General features: G+C 48.1%; 2 protein-coding genes across 15 annotated transcripts in view; one reads left to right on the top strand and one right to left on the bottom strand.

The window, feature by feature from the left end:
• Positions 1-488: 488 nt before the first annotated feature.
• LOC3291656 (uncharacterized) lies at positions 489-2,530 on the top strand. Its single transcript, XM_555329.4, has 3 exons — positions 489-757; positions 871-2,145; positions 2,219-2,530. Exons 1-3 carry the CDS (start codon positions 704-706, stop codon positions 2,420-2,422), a joined length of 1,533 nt encoding a protein of 510 aa, XP_555329.3. The 5' UTR covers positions 489-703; the 3' UTR covers positions 2,423-2,530.
• Positions 2,531-2,892: 362 nt separating this feature from the next.
• Positions 2,893-16,197, bottom strand: part of LOC1277820 (NPC intracellular cholesterol transporter 1) — a 37,863-nt gene continuing 24,558 nt past the window's right edge. For 6 of the 14 annotated variants that reach the window (XM_061660684.1, XM_061660681.1, XM_061660680.1 and 3 more), the window contains 6 exons: positions 15,268-15,453; positions 13,341-15,194; positions 12,389-13,264; positions 10,941-11,023; positions 9,165-9,219; positions 2,893-7,607 (listed from right to left, as the gene is read on the bottom strand). In XM_061660684.1, the coding sequence (XP_061516668.1) occupies positions 6,637-7,607; positions 9,165-9,219; positions 10,941-11,023; positions 12,389-13,264; positions 13,341-15,194; positions 15,268-15,453 (4,025 nt within the window). In that variant the 3' untranslated portion in view covers positions 2,893-6,636. The remainder of the gene's footprint in view (positions 7,608-9,164; positions 9,220-10,940; positions 11,024-12,388; positions 13,265-13,340; positions 15,195-15,267; positions 15,454-16,197) is intronic. The other 8 variants (XM_061660691.1, XM_061660693.1, XM_061660690.1 and 5 more) reach the window with 2 other exon arrangements.

Below are 16,197 nucleotides of genomic sequence, written 5' to 3'. Positions count from 1 at the left end.
TGCGACCCGCATGCAAAACCAAGGCCAAGGTCGTAATTGAAAAAAAAGGTAACACCAGGACAAGTCCTAAGAATACTACTTGATGTTCGCCAGAAACTTATTGAGAAACTGAGATGAGAACCTTGCCTTTTCTATGAGAGAATTATGAGAAACAAACATATATAAGATTTTGAAACAATATTACTAAAGCCTAAGAAAATTATGATATATCCTTCAAAGCCGTCATAAGGGCAGTGGACACAAAATTGTTTAATCCTCATGTATTGGCTGCTCTAAATCGTGTAACACACTCAAAATGTGTCCTCCTCGAGTGACTCTAATAAAAAGGAGCCCAGCACCCGTACGCCCTCCAGCAGCAGCAGCAGCAGCCTCCACAGACACCACCACAGACACGCGTGGTGATGAGTTTGGTCAGCTGCACGGTGCTAACTGTGCAAATCGAGTGAAAGAAAACAACATACCTTTTTTCTTGCAGCGAATTCACCGCCAAAACGCTACCACACCTCTTCGCCCGTATGCGGTGTGCGCGTCTGGCACGAGCTGGAAACACTTGTGGATACGCCGTTATCACTACAGTTGATTCGTCAGCACCGTTAGCGCGTTTCACAGCACACGGAAACCCGCAGGAACGAGGCCTTTTCTCGAGCCATCATCAAACTTTGCGCAATTTCACGTCCGTTTGCGTGATTGTTGCGCCGCAAACATGCTGCTAAAATCGGCACTACTACCGGTGCTGCTGCTCCTCGGTGCGCTGCAGGTAAGAAGAAGAGTCGTTGCATTAGTATTCCGTAGCTCTAGACATGCCCCTTCCAACTTACCAGCTGCGTCGCTCTACTCTCTTTTGTCTGTACTTTATCCTTTTGACCGTAGCGCATCGAAGCAGAGCCACGGCCCGATTTCGCCATCAAGGCCACCATCTCAGGCACGGGGAACGTGGTGAAGAACTCCGGCAAAGTGAGCGCATCGTTCGATCTGGTCGATAACCTGAACCTAACGCTCACGAGCGGCTACAACCTGCTGAACGATATGAAGGCGGCCGTTCTGTACATTGGCAGCAATGTAACGGCAGCCGGTATGACATTTACCACCGCCCTCAACACGCTAGCCGCGGACCGATCGAACAACGTGAACGGTACGTTCGCTCCCGTATACCAGGCCATCACCGCAATGCGCACACTGCTGCAGACCGGGTTTACCGATCAGTTCGCCGCCCTGTCGAAGCAGGGCCCGTTCATCACGAAGCAGTTCAACGACGCGTTCCGCTCCATTCTCGATCGGTTGACCCTGTTCACCGGTGCGCTCGATCGGATGAAGACGGGCGTTACGTCGGCACGGGACGCAGCCGGCAACCCGCCGAACGGCATCTCCTCCGACAATCTGGCCCGGTACGTGCCGCTAAAGCTGTCGATCGATCTGCAGGACGCACTGTCGCGCCTGAACGCCGACATACCGCTCGTCACGTACATCGTGGAGGAAACGCAGCGGCGCCTTAGCACGGCCGATACGTTCGTCGGACAGATGCGCACCGAGGGCCAGACGATGGTGAACGACGCAAAGAGCTCGAAGGACGTGCTGCTGAGCGACGTCGACACGATCAGCACGAACGTGATGGACGCGGTGGAGAATCGCGTGGTGCCGGTGTACAACGAGCAGGTGGCCGCGCTGGCTACGGTGCAGACCGCGCTGCAGGCAATCACCACGTACGGGGACGATCTGCAGCCAGCACTCGACAGTCTGGCGGCAGTGCTGGACGCGAACGGTACCAGTGCGCTAACGGCCGACATCGATGCAAGGTTCACTGCGTACCAAACCGGCGTCAACGCGTCGGTCGCCAACTCATCGTCCGTGGAGCAGTTCATGGTCGGCGAAACCTGCGTCGGTCTGCGCAGCGTGGTCGAAGCGCTTGTGGCCAGTTCGCCGTACTCCAAGTTTTGCTACAGCAAATTCTCGCCCCAAATCTTCAACCAGTTTGCGCTGTCGTACTATACTGTTTCCGAATGCTACGACTTTGAGGTGTTCCGGCTGTACCAGCTGCAGGATCTGATGTCGCTCGTCGTCACCATGATCATCTACGACGTGGAGGATCTCGGGGCAGCGATCACTATTTGCGCACCGCTGACGGATGGTGCACCGTGCCTAACGATGGTAAGAGGCTCTTCTTTGCCACCGTATGCTTTCTCCAGAATTGAAGATGGCTAATGTTTTCCATGCTTTGCAGATTGGCCCATACTATGAAACGCTGGCAACCACCATAGGCCAAAAGCAAGCCTACATACTGAGCTTCATCCAGGAGGAAACCAAGTTCAGCTTGCAGCGACTGAGTTCGTGCGTCGTTGCAGCAAAGTACGCAACGGTCATTTCAGTTGCCGCCACTGTCTCGAATCTGAACAGCTGCATCCTCACCGGACCGGTGGCTGTTTAGAACCATGCGTCGCCGTTATGAAGTTCCTATTGCGTATCGGTTTGAATTAGAACGATCTGAAACAGGAAAAAAACGCAAATAAAAAAACAAAACTATTACAATCCCAAACAGAGCATCAGGATACATGAACCTCGACAAAGAGCCACGAGGATATATGAACCAGGAGAAAGAGAAGATCGAAAAATTCCCTAAAATTCGAACCCATTCTCGAAGATGGTTCCAGATGTTATTAGTTATTTGAACTATTTTTTTTTTTTTGTCGAAGAGCTGTATGGATCTTCTGAACAGATTCATTAGCACAACTGTAATCCGTAGGCTTCCTCTGTTACGCGGTCTCTAGCGTCATAGTTACCAGTTGTTGCTCATCTACTACTACATATTCCTGCTACGCAATTGTACTTCTAACCGACTAAAACTGGAACCAGTTCGGATTATGCAAAGCTCCGGTGAAAACGTCTTAATCGCATCAGTCACATTTTAAACCTTTATTTATTTACTCCTTAATTACATTCCTCACAATTTTCCGCCCTATTTCACATACCATTTACACACACATTATACTCCCTCCTCTCTGTGTGTTTTGTGTATGTTTACGTGTTGTTTTGTTTTAGAATGTTTATGTATGCTGCCCTTTATTCTATTATGCAAAGAAATATACAACCCAAAAGTTCATTACAGCAATGCAACACCAGATTCAGGAATTTATACTAAAAATTAGACACAGGCTTAACACCTTCATTCTAAGCTTCCATTTACTTATCTTGCGTAACACAACACAACGAACGAGAGCGCCAACTTAAAGAAAGCTTTGGTTTACCCTTGCCACCTGCACCTTGCATAATGTTGGGAGCGGCCAAAAGAAACTCACTAACCATACAAACTGATTCATTTTGGCCGTCTGGGGTCAGCAGTGTGGTGTACAACAATTCTTGTTTTTTTTTGGAAATTTAATTACTATTCCGCGCTTTCGTCCCTTTTTTCTACCGTTCCCTGTTCCGTTCTTTCTTACTATATTACATTTTCTTCCTTTACAGAATTACATCTCGGCCATCCCTATACAATATGTTCCTCTCTGTTTGCTTCCTTTTGAAGGGCCTCCGCATTATCTTTACCCATCTCTACCATAAAGCATCCTTTCGTTACTGCCGTAATCTAGCTAACAACAGAGCCCGCTGACACAAGCGAAAGTAACAACTTGCAAGGGGGAAAAACATACATGCTTCGATAAAACAAAGAACGACGGAATCGAAACGTGACAGAGCTCGTGACGGGATTAAGGTCATAGCTGCTCGGCTGCTTGCAAAACTGCCCTGAATTCCTAGCTGGCAGTAACTATACTTACAAACTAATAGTGAATATAATCAGAGACAAACTGGACTCGTTTTTTTTCCTAGTTTGGAGCTTGATTAAGCGTCGCTAACACCTGCATTTGCTGCAATAATTCATGAACGGAATGAGCGAAATAATTTAAACCTAACCGAGGAGAGCCGGAGGAGAGGAAGAGACCCGCAAAGTATCGCCGCTCCTCCGTGCTCGCTCACACCTCGCTCGTTTGCCTCAACCAAAAATTATCTACGCGGTCGTGTGCTGGGGCGCGTGCATTGCGATAAGCACAGCGTGAGTTTGTGAGTGGTATACACGTGTAACCTAGTTATAGTTTAACAATAGTAAGGATGGACCGTAATCTTAAACATCAATTAGCAGGGAGAAGCATTAAGCCAACGGACAGGACAGGCGGACCCGTTTGGCTCACTTCTGCCTAGAGAATACTTTTTTGTTTTCGGTAAAATATGGAATCACAAGAAGCTTTTAAGGGAGGGGGAGAGGATGGGATGCAGAACAGAACAGTATGCCAACAATAGTAGTCATCCCTAGCGGAGCTTTGTAACCGGGCACGAGTGAGGATGAATTAGAGGGTTGTGGTTTTGAAAAGAAAAGCACTGACCATTTTCTAGAATGCTCCCCATGGTACAAATCCTGCTCACTCGCGGACCGTCACCTGCTACACACCTTTCACAAATTTATTTATAGTAGTTCGTCGTATGCAAGGCACCGGAAACAGTTGTCTACACATGAAGTAGGGCGAAGCGCGGTGTGTAAAAAGCTAGGACAGCGTTGGTTTTCGTTCGATTTCGCAGCAGTTTGTAGGAACACACACAGCACGTCAACGGACGCGGCTGGAAAAGTTGTAACCTCCTATTATCTTGACCAACTGGGACCGATTCTTTGCTCCGCCCTTTCCCAAAAGTGCTAGCTAGGGGTGTGTGGTGGTTGCATTGTAACACAATTCTAGAAGATTGGAAACTGTACGACCAAACTGGTGGCCACAAATTAGCTATGATTGTAATGGACAAATGAATCACAGTCACAGTCGTTTCATGGTAATCTTCTTTTCCACCCATTGGTTATTATCAACAGTAGTAGTTAAGCGCTAAGTGCTACCGATTTGTGAAGAATAAGAAGAAAAAACAATCTAGAATACTAGAAACACATGAAAAATTGAAAAATAATTCATTCCCTTTAAGTCTGCCGAATTCTTGGTTCCTTTGTAAACTGTAACTCTCACGGTCTCTTCTGTCTAGTTCCTCTTTTTCTGCATTTGTATGAAAAGTAAATAACCGTACCCTGTAACTACACATCTTTTCCCCTTCCTGCTCGTATGATACATTGCGATGTGTCACCTTGTCACCTTATCATTGTCTTCCGTTTTGTATATTCCCCTCCTTGAAGGTTAAGAATCCCTCGATAGTTCCTGCTCTTGCATACGATCCACACTTGTAGACATGAAATTCACTATTTTCTCACAGCACCAACTTATTACGAGCAGTGTGGAGTGTGCTTGTGTATCGATCCACAGTTTAGCATACTGTTTTCTTTTTCGTTTCCTTTCCAACCCCTTTAAGACATCACACAAGCATTCTAAAACATAGGCTATCTATCATTGTCCCTTTTCTATACAACTGCCACAATAATAAGCGTCCTACCTCTATCTCTCTCTCTCTCTGTATCTCTCTCTCTTTAACAAGCTGAACACACTATCAACCACCAATTCCCACCACGCAACTAGCGCCATCGCTCACTCATGCTGCAAGCGCAGACATCCTCCAACAACCAACAGGGTCTACAGGGCTTGATAAGGTGCAGCCAGCAGTCCTTTCCAGCTCCAACAACAACCAACAAATATGCATCCAACGAACGCTTTCCGTCCATTTTCTACCATTTAGCTATTCCTGCTCCATATCTCCCCTCCATCGCACGATATACCTTTGCGGCAGTACGAACAACATTAAAATTTCGCACCACGTCCACCATAGTGTCCTAAACAGTTCCCACCCAGTTCCGTAAGCCATTCCCGCTCTATGTAGCCGATTATTATTCTTATTGAAGGTGTGATCTGCATTATTCCAAGACCGAACCAACGGTTTTTTTTTTTTTCGATTAACGGTTACGTGACTGTATCCTACGACAGTGGGAAATATTATAATTTCAATAGGAATATACATCTGGACATCAAATGTGTATACAAACTTACGTACATGCCCCCACTATTCGATCCTTAATGATCATTGCTCTCTTCTAACGCTTTCTTCGCTTCTTCCCTTCATTGTGGGGTGATTTATGATATACATATGTTGCCATTGCTTCGAGCTGCGCGCGACCAGTTTCGAACTGTTTCGTTGTGTGACTGTGTTTGCATAAATATAGAAAATCTCGGTCCACAGCTTCGTAACTGTTCGCACGAAAACGTCACAAAACGGGCAAGCAGGAACACACGATTCAAGTTCCCTTACCTGGAGAGGGAAACGAAATTGATTTGTCGGTAGATTTAGAACGATCTGTTACTACGTTTTGAGAACAAACCCCGCACTCCTACACGCCTATTTTGGTCTGCAATGTGTGTGTGTGCATTCTCCTCTCCTAACCTTGCGTGATTCAGACAGCCCAGGACAGTACCCACATCTCACAGAGTGGAGTACGATCAGCAAGGATATACTAGCTGTTTTACTTGTTTGTCACGGTCACACTGTAGTATGCAGCTTAACGAACGCCACCAATCAGTTGCAATAGCTTAATGTCTATGTGATTTCACCGTTCCTGCCAGTGGTGATGAAATATAAATATCACCTCCATATCACCCTGGACACATGCTGCTGCTGCCTGACCAGAACTCGGCAATGATTTGTCATCGCGCACTCCAGCATTAGCGCCTTCTCTTACCGTCCCCGGGGCACGATCGTTGAACGGGAGGACGAACCGGACGACTTTAGTGTTCGCTGATCTTCCCCGCGGTACGTCGCAGCGCTATTACTATTGTTCGGCGATTCGGCCATCGCTTCCCCTTTCTTCCTCTCCTGCTCCTCCTCCTCCTCCTCGTCCTCTTCGCCGTCCAAATCTTCCGAGTCTTCCGCCACCACTAGCGGCGCCTTCGGGTGCTCGATTTCCGTCTGTGCGTCCTTCGAGCGGCTCTTGCGCAACCGGTGCCGGTTGGACGTTTTGGAGGCTTTGGACGTTTTTGACGACAGCGAGGAGGACGAGATAGATGAGGACGGGGATAGCTTTGTGGTGGTGGGTGGCGCTGTCGGGGCCTTTGACGCGGTCTGTTCTTGCGGCGTCGTACTGCTCGATGCGGTTACTACTGCTGTTACTGTTGCTGGTTGGTGTTTCGGGGCTTCCTTTAGAGATCCGTGCGGGGCGCACTGCCTGCCTGGGGAAGCTTGCTGCAGAAGAGGCTCGGTAAGCTCCTCCGTATCCTCACCCGGAGGAAGGTCGTGCTGGGCGTGGACCTCAAGGGTGGTTCGCTGCTGTTGCTGTTGCTGCTGCTGGGATGGTCCGGCCTGGGCTCGGCCGGATGATACTGCTCGTGCTCCGGAGTAACCGGCTCTGCTAGATGCTGCTCCTGCTGGCCAGTGGGGTCGTCCTCCTGCGCTGCGGATCTCTTGTTCCGCCCGAACCACTGGATGATTCGTTGGCGGCTCCGCTCGCTGAAGGTTGGCGTGCTCAGTATCGTCGTCGTCGTCGTCGTCGTCGTGGTAGCTGTGGTGGTGGTGATAGTTGGGAGATTGTCGGTCGTCATAGTACGCTGCATCCTGTTCCATATTCTGCTCCTCATCGATCTCATTAGCACTGGGGTGGTGTGGAACGTTGGAGGCATCGTTGTTGGAGCGCCTTCGGCGGTGCATCACGCCTGTTTTGCGAAAATCATTCAGGAAGAGGTTTTTTTTTGTTCGTGTGGGACAAGGGAAGGACAAGCAGATGAGAGAAGGACAGAGAGAAGGATACAATTAGTAAAGTAAACATAATCGGATTGTCAAAATGAGAGGTTCAGTAGAGTGTAAGGAATAAAAGGGCACGCCACAACGTTCACTGTACACAACTCAAACTAAGTAAAGCGGTTCTAGAGAATGATAGGCGGTCAACGGGACGGGATAGCGGAAATGAAACTAGGAATAAACCAAACCACCAAAAATCAAACTATTAATATCAAGCCATTCGAACACTACACTCAAGCGAAAGGTTTTTAATAGTGATGCAAATGTAACATAATTACAACCTCACAAAAGTGATCTGAAGCAATGCCTAAATACAACGTGAAAAGCATGTTATAATCGGAGCAACTTAAACAAATAAACAATAATTAATGCAATCTATGCTGTACCGTCCAGGCAAATGCATTGGTATGATTCATTCAGACACCATTAATATCCTCAAAGTAATGGATGTTGATATGGTTCGTACTTCAGCACCGTGTACATATGTGTATATATATAGAAAATGTGTTACATTTCGTTACATTTGCTTGTGTGCAATAGTTGCGCGTTAGCACTGGCTGACCCTCCTGGTATAAGTAGTGGCGAATTTATAAAATGTTTTGCGTTTGTACCACCCCGAATCACTGTGCAAGTGCACTTCTGTTTTGCTGCTACCGGTTGGATGGCCAAATGGCAATCTTGGACGCTCCTCACTGGCGGGTGGCGTCGAAAGCTCCCTTTTTTATCGGTGGCAATCGGCGGTTACTAAGAAACTCAACAAAGCACAGCATTGTATTCTAGAGAAATTGCTCTATTTGCACTAGGTACGGGTAGAGAGGTTGCTTGCAATTAAAGGTACAAACCTTCAGATCGCCCCGCTTGGCGAACACACGCTTAACATTCTAAAAGGCACAATTATTGATGGAGGCGGTCCCCCAGGGTCCAATGAACGGTGTTCTCGGGAGATTTGAGTTAGAGATCCACACAATCCGTCGTAGTACCCCACAAACAAGTGTGGAGCGCGGTGTAAAAAAATAATACTTTCAAACCATATCACAGCAAATATGTGATGACAAAAAAAAAACGCAAAACATGAGTAAACAATAAAACAAATAATGGACCTTTTCAAACAACTTTGTTAAAGCGGAATTGTTAAAGAACACGGTAATGTATGATTGTGCGCAAAGGAATCGCGGAAGGATACAGATATTTGCAAAAAAAAAACATAATAATGAATGGTTAAAGTACATCAAACAAACGAATGTATGTAGGTAGGTAGAGCCTTGCCGGAGGATAAAATTGCGGGCAAATGCAACCTGTACCGTTCCACAGATGGAAGGAAAAACAGCTTCTCACAGAGGAAAGAAAGTGTGATGAAGGCACTCTATTTAGTACACATACACGGAAAACGAAAATTAGAAACAAATTAAAAACAAACATAAAAACCGGAACCGAAGGAAAACAACCGATATTGAATGGAAATACTTAGTAACCGTGTATATCGGCTTCGATTCGCTCAAACATAAATATTCGTTCATCCCGGTGCAGCTGTGGCACCCACCACCCACGCACGCAAGGCACGCAGGCACCCACCCACGTTGGTGTACGGCACAGAGCGGGCGGGCGGGCGGCCGGGCGGCCGGCGACAGGAGAATGAAGAACGAGCAAGACAATCCAGAACAAAGATAGAATAGAAGAAAGAACGAAACGAAACAGCAAAATGGTAAGGGAAAAAAGAGATTAGTACTTCCGTTACGACGGCACGACACACGTGTGTGCGATAAATACATCAGGTGCATTACAGTGTGCTCGCGATAATGCGCAATAATAAATAACAGAGTCTAGGTTCGTATGATGTTGGCTACCTAACGAACAAACAAAAACAACGTCAATAGTGTAGTGCACAGGCAGATCAACGCTTGAACAGTGCGACAGCGCGTTCTTTATCTCATCGTTTCATTTCCTAACAGTCAATACGTGAGTCGATGACTTGATCTATTTAGTGGTATGATGCTACATACATAGAGGGTTCTACTGTATACAAATGTGGAAACAAATTAAAAGAACACAGAAGAAAAGGAAATTTGTAATATTAGTAACTATGCTACTAAGAGAACAGAAGACACACCAAAATCATCACAAACAACAACAAAACCGAAAACATAAAGAAGCAATATTAAATGAAACCATACCATCCCAAAATCAATCCAAAAAGGGAAACATGAAAACATAAAAAGTAAGACATGACAAAAACAAACAAACACCTAATGTACCTGTGTATACTCACGAGAGATTTGAAAAATAAATACACAACAAATTCTTCAATCGTGAGTATACACATTCGACAGAACGAGTATGATGTCAAATGAACCAACACAAAAAGCCATATCAAATGATACATACTTCAGGTGAACAAAAAAGCATTAAGCAGAATTGGGTAGCTCGTAAAACCAATTAGTGCAGCAGTGTTATAGTACAACCAATCACATAGACACCACACACACACACTACATCTTTTTACAAGCAACATCATCCCGGGCCGCGTACGTGGTCACGTTCATGGCAGTTGCATCCTCCATCGGTAGCGTTACATTCAGGCAGTATTCCGCGTTCGAGTAGTACGTGTGTTCGCCGCCGGTCAGCCTGGTGCGGTGGCGATGGTTTTTGCGCCAATATCGCCACCGATGGTCGATGCAACCGCACAACGCTTCCTCTGTACCGGCGCCGGCACTACTGTCCAGCGTCGTCGACCGATCGAAAGCTCTCCGATCGTACGATGACCGCTGGCTGGTAGCAACGCCTGGTGAGGATGATGCTGCCGGGGGGTGTTGTGGTGCTCCGTCTGCTGCTACTGATGGTGCTGCTACTCCTTCTCCTGCTACACCACCGCCGGTGGGTGAAGCAACCAGCCTAAAACTACTCGATTGACACCAAGCCGCGTGCCGAGTGCGGGAGTCGCCGGATGCATGCGCTCTTCTCCCGGTGCTAATGTTAAAGATCGTGCGAAAACAGTGCAAGGGCGATGATGCAATGGGTGGGGATGGTGGTGGTGATGTTGGTGAGTGGATGATGCTTGATGAGGATGCGTTGAACAATGCGGGTGGTGCCGCTACAGAAGCACGACAACGACGACCACAACCATCGCGGCGATCATCGTCGCTACTAAGGCAGCAGCAGCATAGGCCACTAGTCTGCCGATGATGGCGCTTCTGGTGGTGGTGGTGGTGGCGGTGGTTTACAACACTTGTTGGTGGATTGGGTTTGCTTACGGTTGTCGAGAGGGACGTTTCCTGGGTTTCCTGCATCGCCTGCCGTCGGTGATTGGCCAGTTTGACTTTGTTGATAGGGGCGCCTGTATAGGTTTTTTGTTTGGTTTTAACAAAACAGTTTTTTGTTTATGGTTGTATTTGCCGATACAGTTAACGCATTCGCAATCCGATTTGCGAGCCCCAGAGTGTGTGTTAAAACCCAGCGACGCGTTTTACATGGTTTGCAAAAAACCACCAACAATGGGCATGGCGTAACGAAAACAAACGGTATGGATGAGGGACGCAAAACACGATGCGAACAGCACACACGTGCGTACGGTTTAGTGTGGCCCAGTCGAAAGCGAAACGCGATTGTTTTCGATTGTTCGAGTTGATGGGAGGGAAGAGAGAAGAAAAACGAAGAGAAAAAAATACGATTCAGGATTAATAAATTTTGCTTCTAAACGTGCTGGTTTGGTGTGTTGTTGCTTTGTGTTACTGTAACAAAGTTATGGTGGCATTTTTGAGCTGGGCGATAATTTTAGTATCTATAGTCAGTAGTCTCAACGATTTCTACTACAAAACGGGCGATGTGAATATGACGTCGAGGGACAACACAGTTCGCGCTGAACATCATGCACTACACGCCTTCACACGCGATACATTAAATACACGAGACAGATGTGTGTTAGCGACTATGGGGTTTTAAAATAAATAAAACGATCTACATAAGATGATGGGGAGGATCATGGGAAAAGACTATTTTAAAAAAATCGAGCAGGGGAAGACTTTCGGTGACGTTATTCACTATCACGTATCGCAAAAAAAGGAACGTATCCTATGCACTTCAAAAAGTCTGGCCAAATCTAGTGAAATCTGTTTCCAACAAATGGGAATGCATAAATGAAAAATTAAACATGATTCATGGATATCGCATGGATGATATAGGCAAGCACAATAGCATCACACGATTGGACCAAAAATAGGCAGTAAAAAGTGCAGCAAAATGCTTAGCGTTTAAAGGAAGATGGTGACACGCTAATAGGAATCAAATTGTAATCCAAAGGGAAAATGAGAGAAATTGTTGAAAATATACCATGGTTGATAAATTATTGAAATGGTTTCACTCTGATACCAAAAGCCAACTAAATGAACGAAAATTTCATAAATGCATTTTAGGATTAACTTATCAAACAGCTCCGGAAGCCGGATAGAAAAGCAATAGAGAAGCGAGCGCATCAGCTTGAGTTGCCAATTGCTCGATTAGTTGAATGCAACAGAAAGACAAAAATCAACTTTAAGCAAGATAGAAAGAGAGGGTACAACAAACAGAAGGAAAAACAACGAAATCGACAAAAACTATCACACAAATACCACCAATTGATCTGTGTTTTTTGTCATTTCTTGGCTCAAAAATTCGCGGCGCACCAGGGGAGGAAGGAAGCAGCAGCAGCCTGCACGCTACTTACCGATATAGCTAAGCAGCACCGGCAGGAACACGAGCCCGTGGGCGGCCCCGTACAGCACTATGCCCAGGTACATCCGGAAGTAGAACACCTGGAAGATTTGGCTGTGGGCGAACCCGAGCACCAGTATGCCGCCGAATTTGGTGAGCGTGATGCCGGAGAACACGGAGCTGCCCATCTTGGTGAGCGCGTCGGCCGCCCGCTTTTCGCGCGTCTCCTCCACCGACATGGCGAAGCTGTGCACCAGATGGGAGCAAAACTCGACACTGATGCCGACCGCCATGACGAGATTCACGAGCGAGACCGCATTCAGCGAGATGCTCCAGTGGTACATCAGCCCGCCGATGTTGATGACGATCATCGTAATCGTGATCACTACCACCAGCGACGAATGGATGTCGAAGCCCATCAGCAGGAACGTGACGATGAAGATGGCCAGCACCGAGATGCCCATGCTCTTCAGCGTGTCGGGCCACATGGTCAGATACTGCTCGTAGAACACGTAAAACACCGAGTACGGGAACACCTCGATCTGCTGAATGTCGGCCTCGCTGCGGCCCTGCAGCCGCAGGTTCGCGTGTATCGTGCTGGTAATGTTGGCCGAAATTTTGCGCGCCGAGCGCAGCGCTTCGTAGTAGTCGGAGGACGACTTCAGGATCGTGTGATAGGCCATGAAGTAGGAGGCGCCCACGTCGTTGTACAGCGGGGCCAGCGCATCGGGCCGATACTTTACGCCGCTACCGTACGCGGCGTGGCCCGCTTTGGCGCACGCCTCGTCTGGATTGTCCTCCAGGAAAAAGGACACATACTGCCGGAAGCTGCTCTCCACCGGTCGCTTTTGAGCCGTCATCGATATGTTGCATGCACCGCAGGCACTCTCTAGAAATTTGGAGAGAATGTCGCCATTAGAACAACAAACACATCCATTATTAAACTTTTTGTCTGCAATACTTACTCTGATGTGGGCAGAAGCTTCCATTGTTCCACTGTTTGCAGCAACCGGGCGCGGCCGACCAATCGATGTAGTCGTCCAGCCAGGACGATGCCGGTCGGGCAAGATACGTCGACTGAGGCTGCTTGCTGGCGATGTAAAGCTGAGTCGAAAGGCTGTCCAGGTTGCAGTACTGCCCACCGCAAATCAAATTCTGATCGTTCATCGTCGAGTAGTTTAGACCATTTTTCACCACAAAGTAAACCGGCGGCCCAATACTCAGATACTGCTGCAGGTAGCGGAAATATTTCAGCACAAAGCTATCGCCCGGCATCGACAGCTCCTGGTCCAGCCCGATATCGATGTGAGGCGCCACGGCAATGCTCGAGCAGAGCCAGCCAAAGAACACGATCATCACGGCCACCCGGACCGGCTTGCGCATCACAAACGGCACGTAGATGCTCTTGAAGAACTTGTACAGCAGCCCTTCGCCAATGTTGCCCGGCATGTCCTTCTTCGAGCCGCGCAGGAAACACAGCACGTCCAGTCGATTGTCCGTTTGGCGGATCGTGTCGAGCGCCAGCAAACTGACGAAACACGTAATCTGCAGGATAAAGTCAATCAGCAGCGCCATACCGGCGTACAGCGCGAACGCACGCACCGCCGGCATGTCGGACAGACCGCCCAGGAAGAAGCAGCAGCTCTCGCTGACCGACGTCAGTAGAATCGACGGCCCCACACGCCCCAGAATGCGACCGATGTGTTCCGCGTGCGTTTCCGTCGGCTTTTTCGTGTCGCGCTGGTGCGTTTGCACCAGAATGAAGATATTGTCCACACCGACCGCAAGCACCAAAAAGGGAATCACCTCCACGATGATCAGCGTGGCCGGTACGCCAATGTAGCCGAATATACCCACCGACGCAACGACCGAGGCAAGCACGATCGCAACGCCACCCAGCCCGAGCGTTACCTTCGAGTCGATCAGCGCGCGGTTCCACTGGTTGACGTGGCCGAGCGAAATGGCGATGTACGCAAACATGATGATGTACGACACCAGAATGGTCGACACGTCCGACTGCGATTCGCGCGCCAGCTCATCCTCGATCGACCGTTCCGACGTGAACGCGATGCTCATGTTCTCGCGCGTCCAGTTCTGCATGAACCGCACGTACTCCGTTTCCCAGGCCAGCGCCGACTGCAGCTTGTTCTTGTCGTGGTAGTTGCGCACCAGGAAGGTCAGGATGACAGCGCTCGCTTCCGCGTAGCTGGCCTTCTCGTCCGCTGACTTAGGCTGCGGGATGCCGCCGAGCGCGATGGCCGGATCGATCGGGCCACCGTACGGCGCGAGACAGGCCGGGTTGTAGTAGTTGCCGAAGCACTGTATCAGCTTGTCCAGATAGTTGATCACGAAGCCCTGTGCGTCCTCTTCCTCGTCGTTGAAGTTGTCCATGTCGTCGGAGAAGTAGCCCCACAGCGACTGCACCACACACTCCTGCGTGCCGGTCGGGCCGGCACCGGTGCTGAGCGGCGCGAAGCAAATGTCCTTCAGCATAATCGTCTCATTGTTGCCGCTACCGTCCACCGCGACGGCTTGAATCTTCTTGATCTGCTCCTGCAGCTCGAACACGTCCAGCAGAAACTGTCGGTTAAATACCGGCCCGAACTGTATCACACCGTTCGAGGTGTTGTGCATCACGTTGCTAATGTTTTCCGCCTTGATGATGATCTGCTCGATGCGGTAGAAGGGCTCAAAGTTCGAATCGAAGTACTCGCGCTCGACACGCGATCGGGAGTAGGGCGAAGCCCACAGCTCAACCGGATTTGTCGTGACACGCAGGAAGTTGATGCCCATACCCATTGCCACGATGAACAGCAGACCTAGCGAACGAAATGCAAAGGGGTTGGTTTAGCAAGCGGAACTGGGAACGGACAATTGAAGCCTCTATCTTACCTCCAAGCAGCACCAGCCACGGATGTTTGGCACAGGTCGTACCCCACGCGGTAAAGAAGTGTTCCAAGGCAGTTTCAGTTTTTGCTCCCAGCCGCTCAAAGTATCCCGACTCATCGTCGTCGTCATCGGCCGCTCCCACACCGGACGGGTGAGGTCGGAGTTCCTGCTCACCGTCCCAAGTGGCACCTGGATAGAGGATGCGAAGGCATACAGTTCATCAGTCATCGGGTAAAGCTTCTTACTTTATCCCAATACAATATGCAACTCCATTTACACATGCTTTCGGCACACACATACATGGTTACACATTGATACAGGAGAGTAGATACAGAAGGGGATGGTTTCAAGTGCAGAGAAACAGACAAACGGTTTCAACAGGACAAATGTATGTTTGGTTGTTACAGTTTTGAATTTGCTTTGTAGCACTCAATTGGTCAGAGAAATGCTACCGGGTCTAAACATAACACAAAATCACACAGTGAGGGAACACACACACACATATAATGTCGCGTTGAATAAGAGGAGCGTTTAGTTGAAGTGTTTCTTTTAGTAGAGTAGAAAAATGGTACAGAGACAGAGTGGGATATGGTATGTAGTGTTGAATGATTTGCTTGTGATGGAGTGAGCCTGAATGTGTAACACGATGGAAGGATGGTGCATGTAAAGAAAGGATAACACACAAAGCATAGCGCAAATTTGTTAGCGTTATCGGTTAGTAACTACTAACGATGGAATCAATATAAATGCATGAGTGGTTGTGAATTGCATGAGCATGGTGAATTCGTTTTGTGATGTTCCGTTTAATGGCACAAATGAAGTGATGATCGTGTCGTATGTGTAGAGATTCAAACACATGAAGCGTTTTACACACACAAACACAGAAGTATGATTTGTAATGTGCAGCACATGGTATGAGAGATGGGGAAAATG

Source organism: Anopheles gambiae, chromosome 3 (assembly GCF_943734735.2).
Source record: "Anopheles gambiae chromosome 3, idAnoGambNW_F1_1, whole genome shotgun sequence".
Taxonomy (NCBI): domain Eukaryota; kingdom Metazoa; phylum Arthropoda; class Insecta; order Diptera; family Culicidae; genus Anopheles; species Anopheles gambiae.
This window is presented reverse-complemented; position numbering and strand designations above follow the sequence as displayed.

What these genes read in the sequence shown, in the direction of transcription:
- LOC3291656 (XM_555329.4), top strand. Translation starts at nt 704, where the DNA reads ATGCTGCTAAAATCGGCACTACTACCGGTGCTGCTGCTCCTCGGTGCG. An exon ending in TGCTCCTCGGTGCGCTGCAG is followed by an intron (nt 758 to 870) that starts GTAAGAAGAAGA and finishes TTTTGACCGTAG; the next exon opens with CGCATCGAAGCAGAGCCACG. An exon ending in GTGCACCGTGCCTAACGATG is followed by an intron (nt 2,146 to 2,218) that starts GTAAGAGGCTCT and finishes CATGCTTTGCAG; the next exon opens with ATTGGCCCATACTATGAAAC.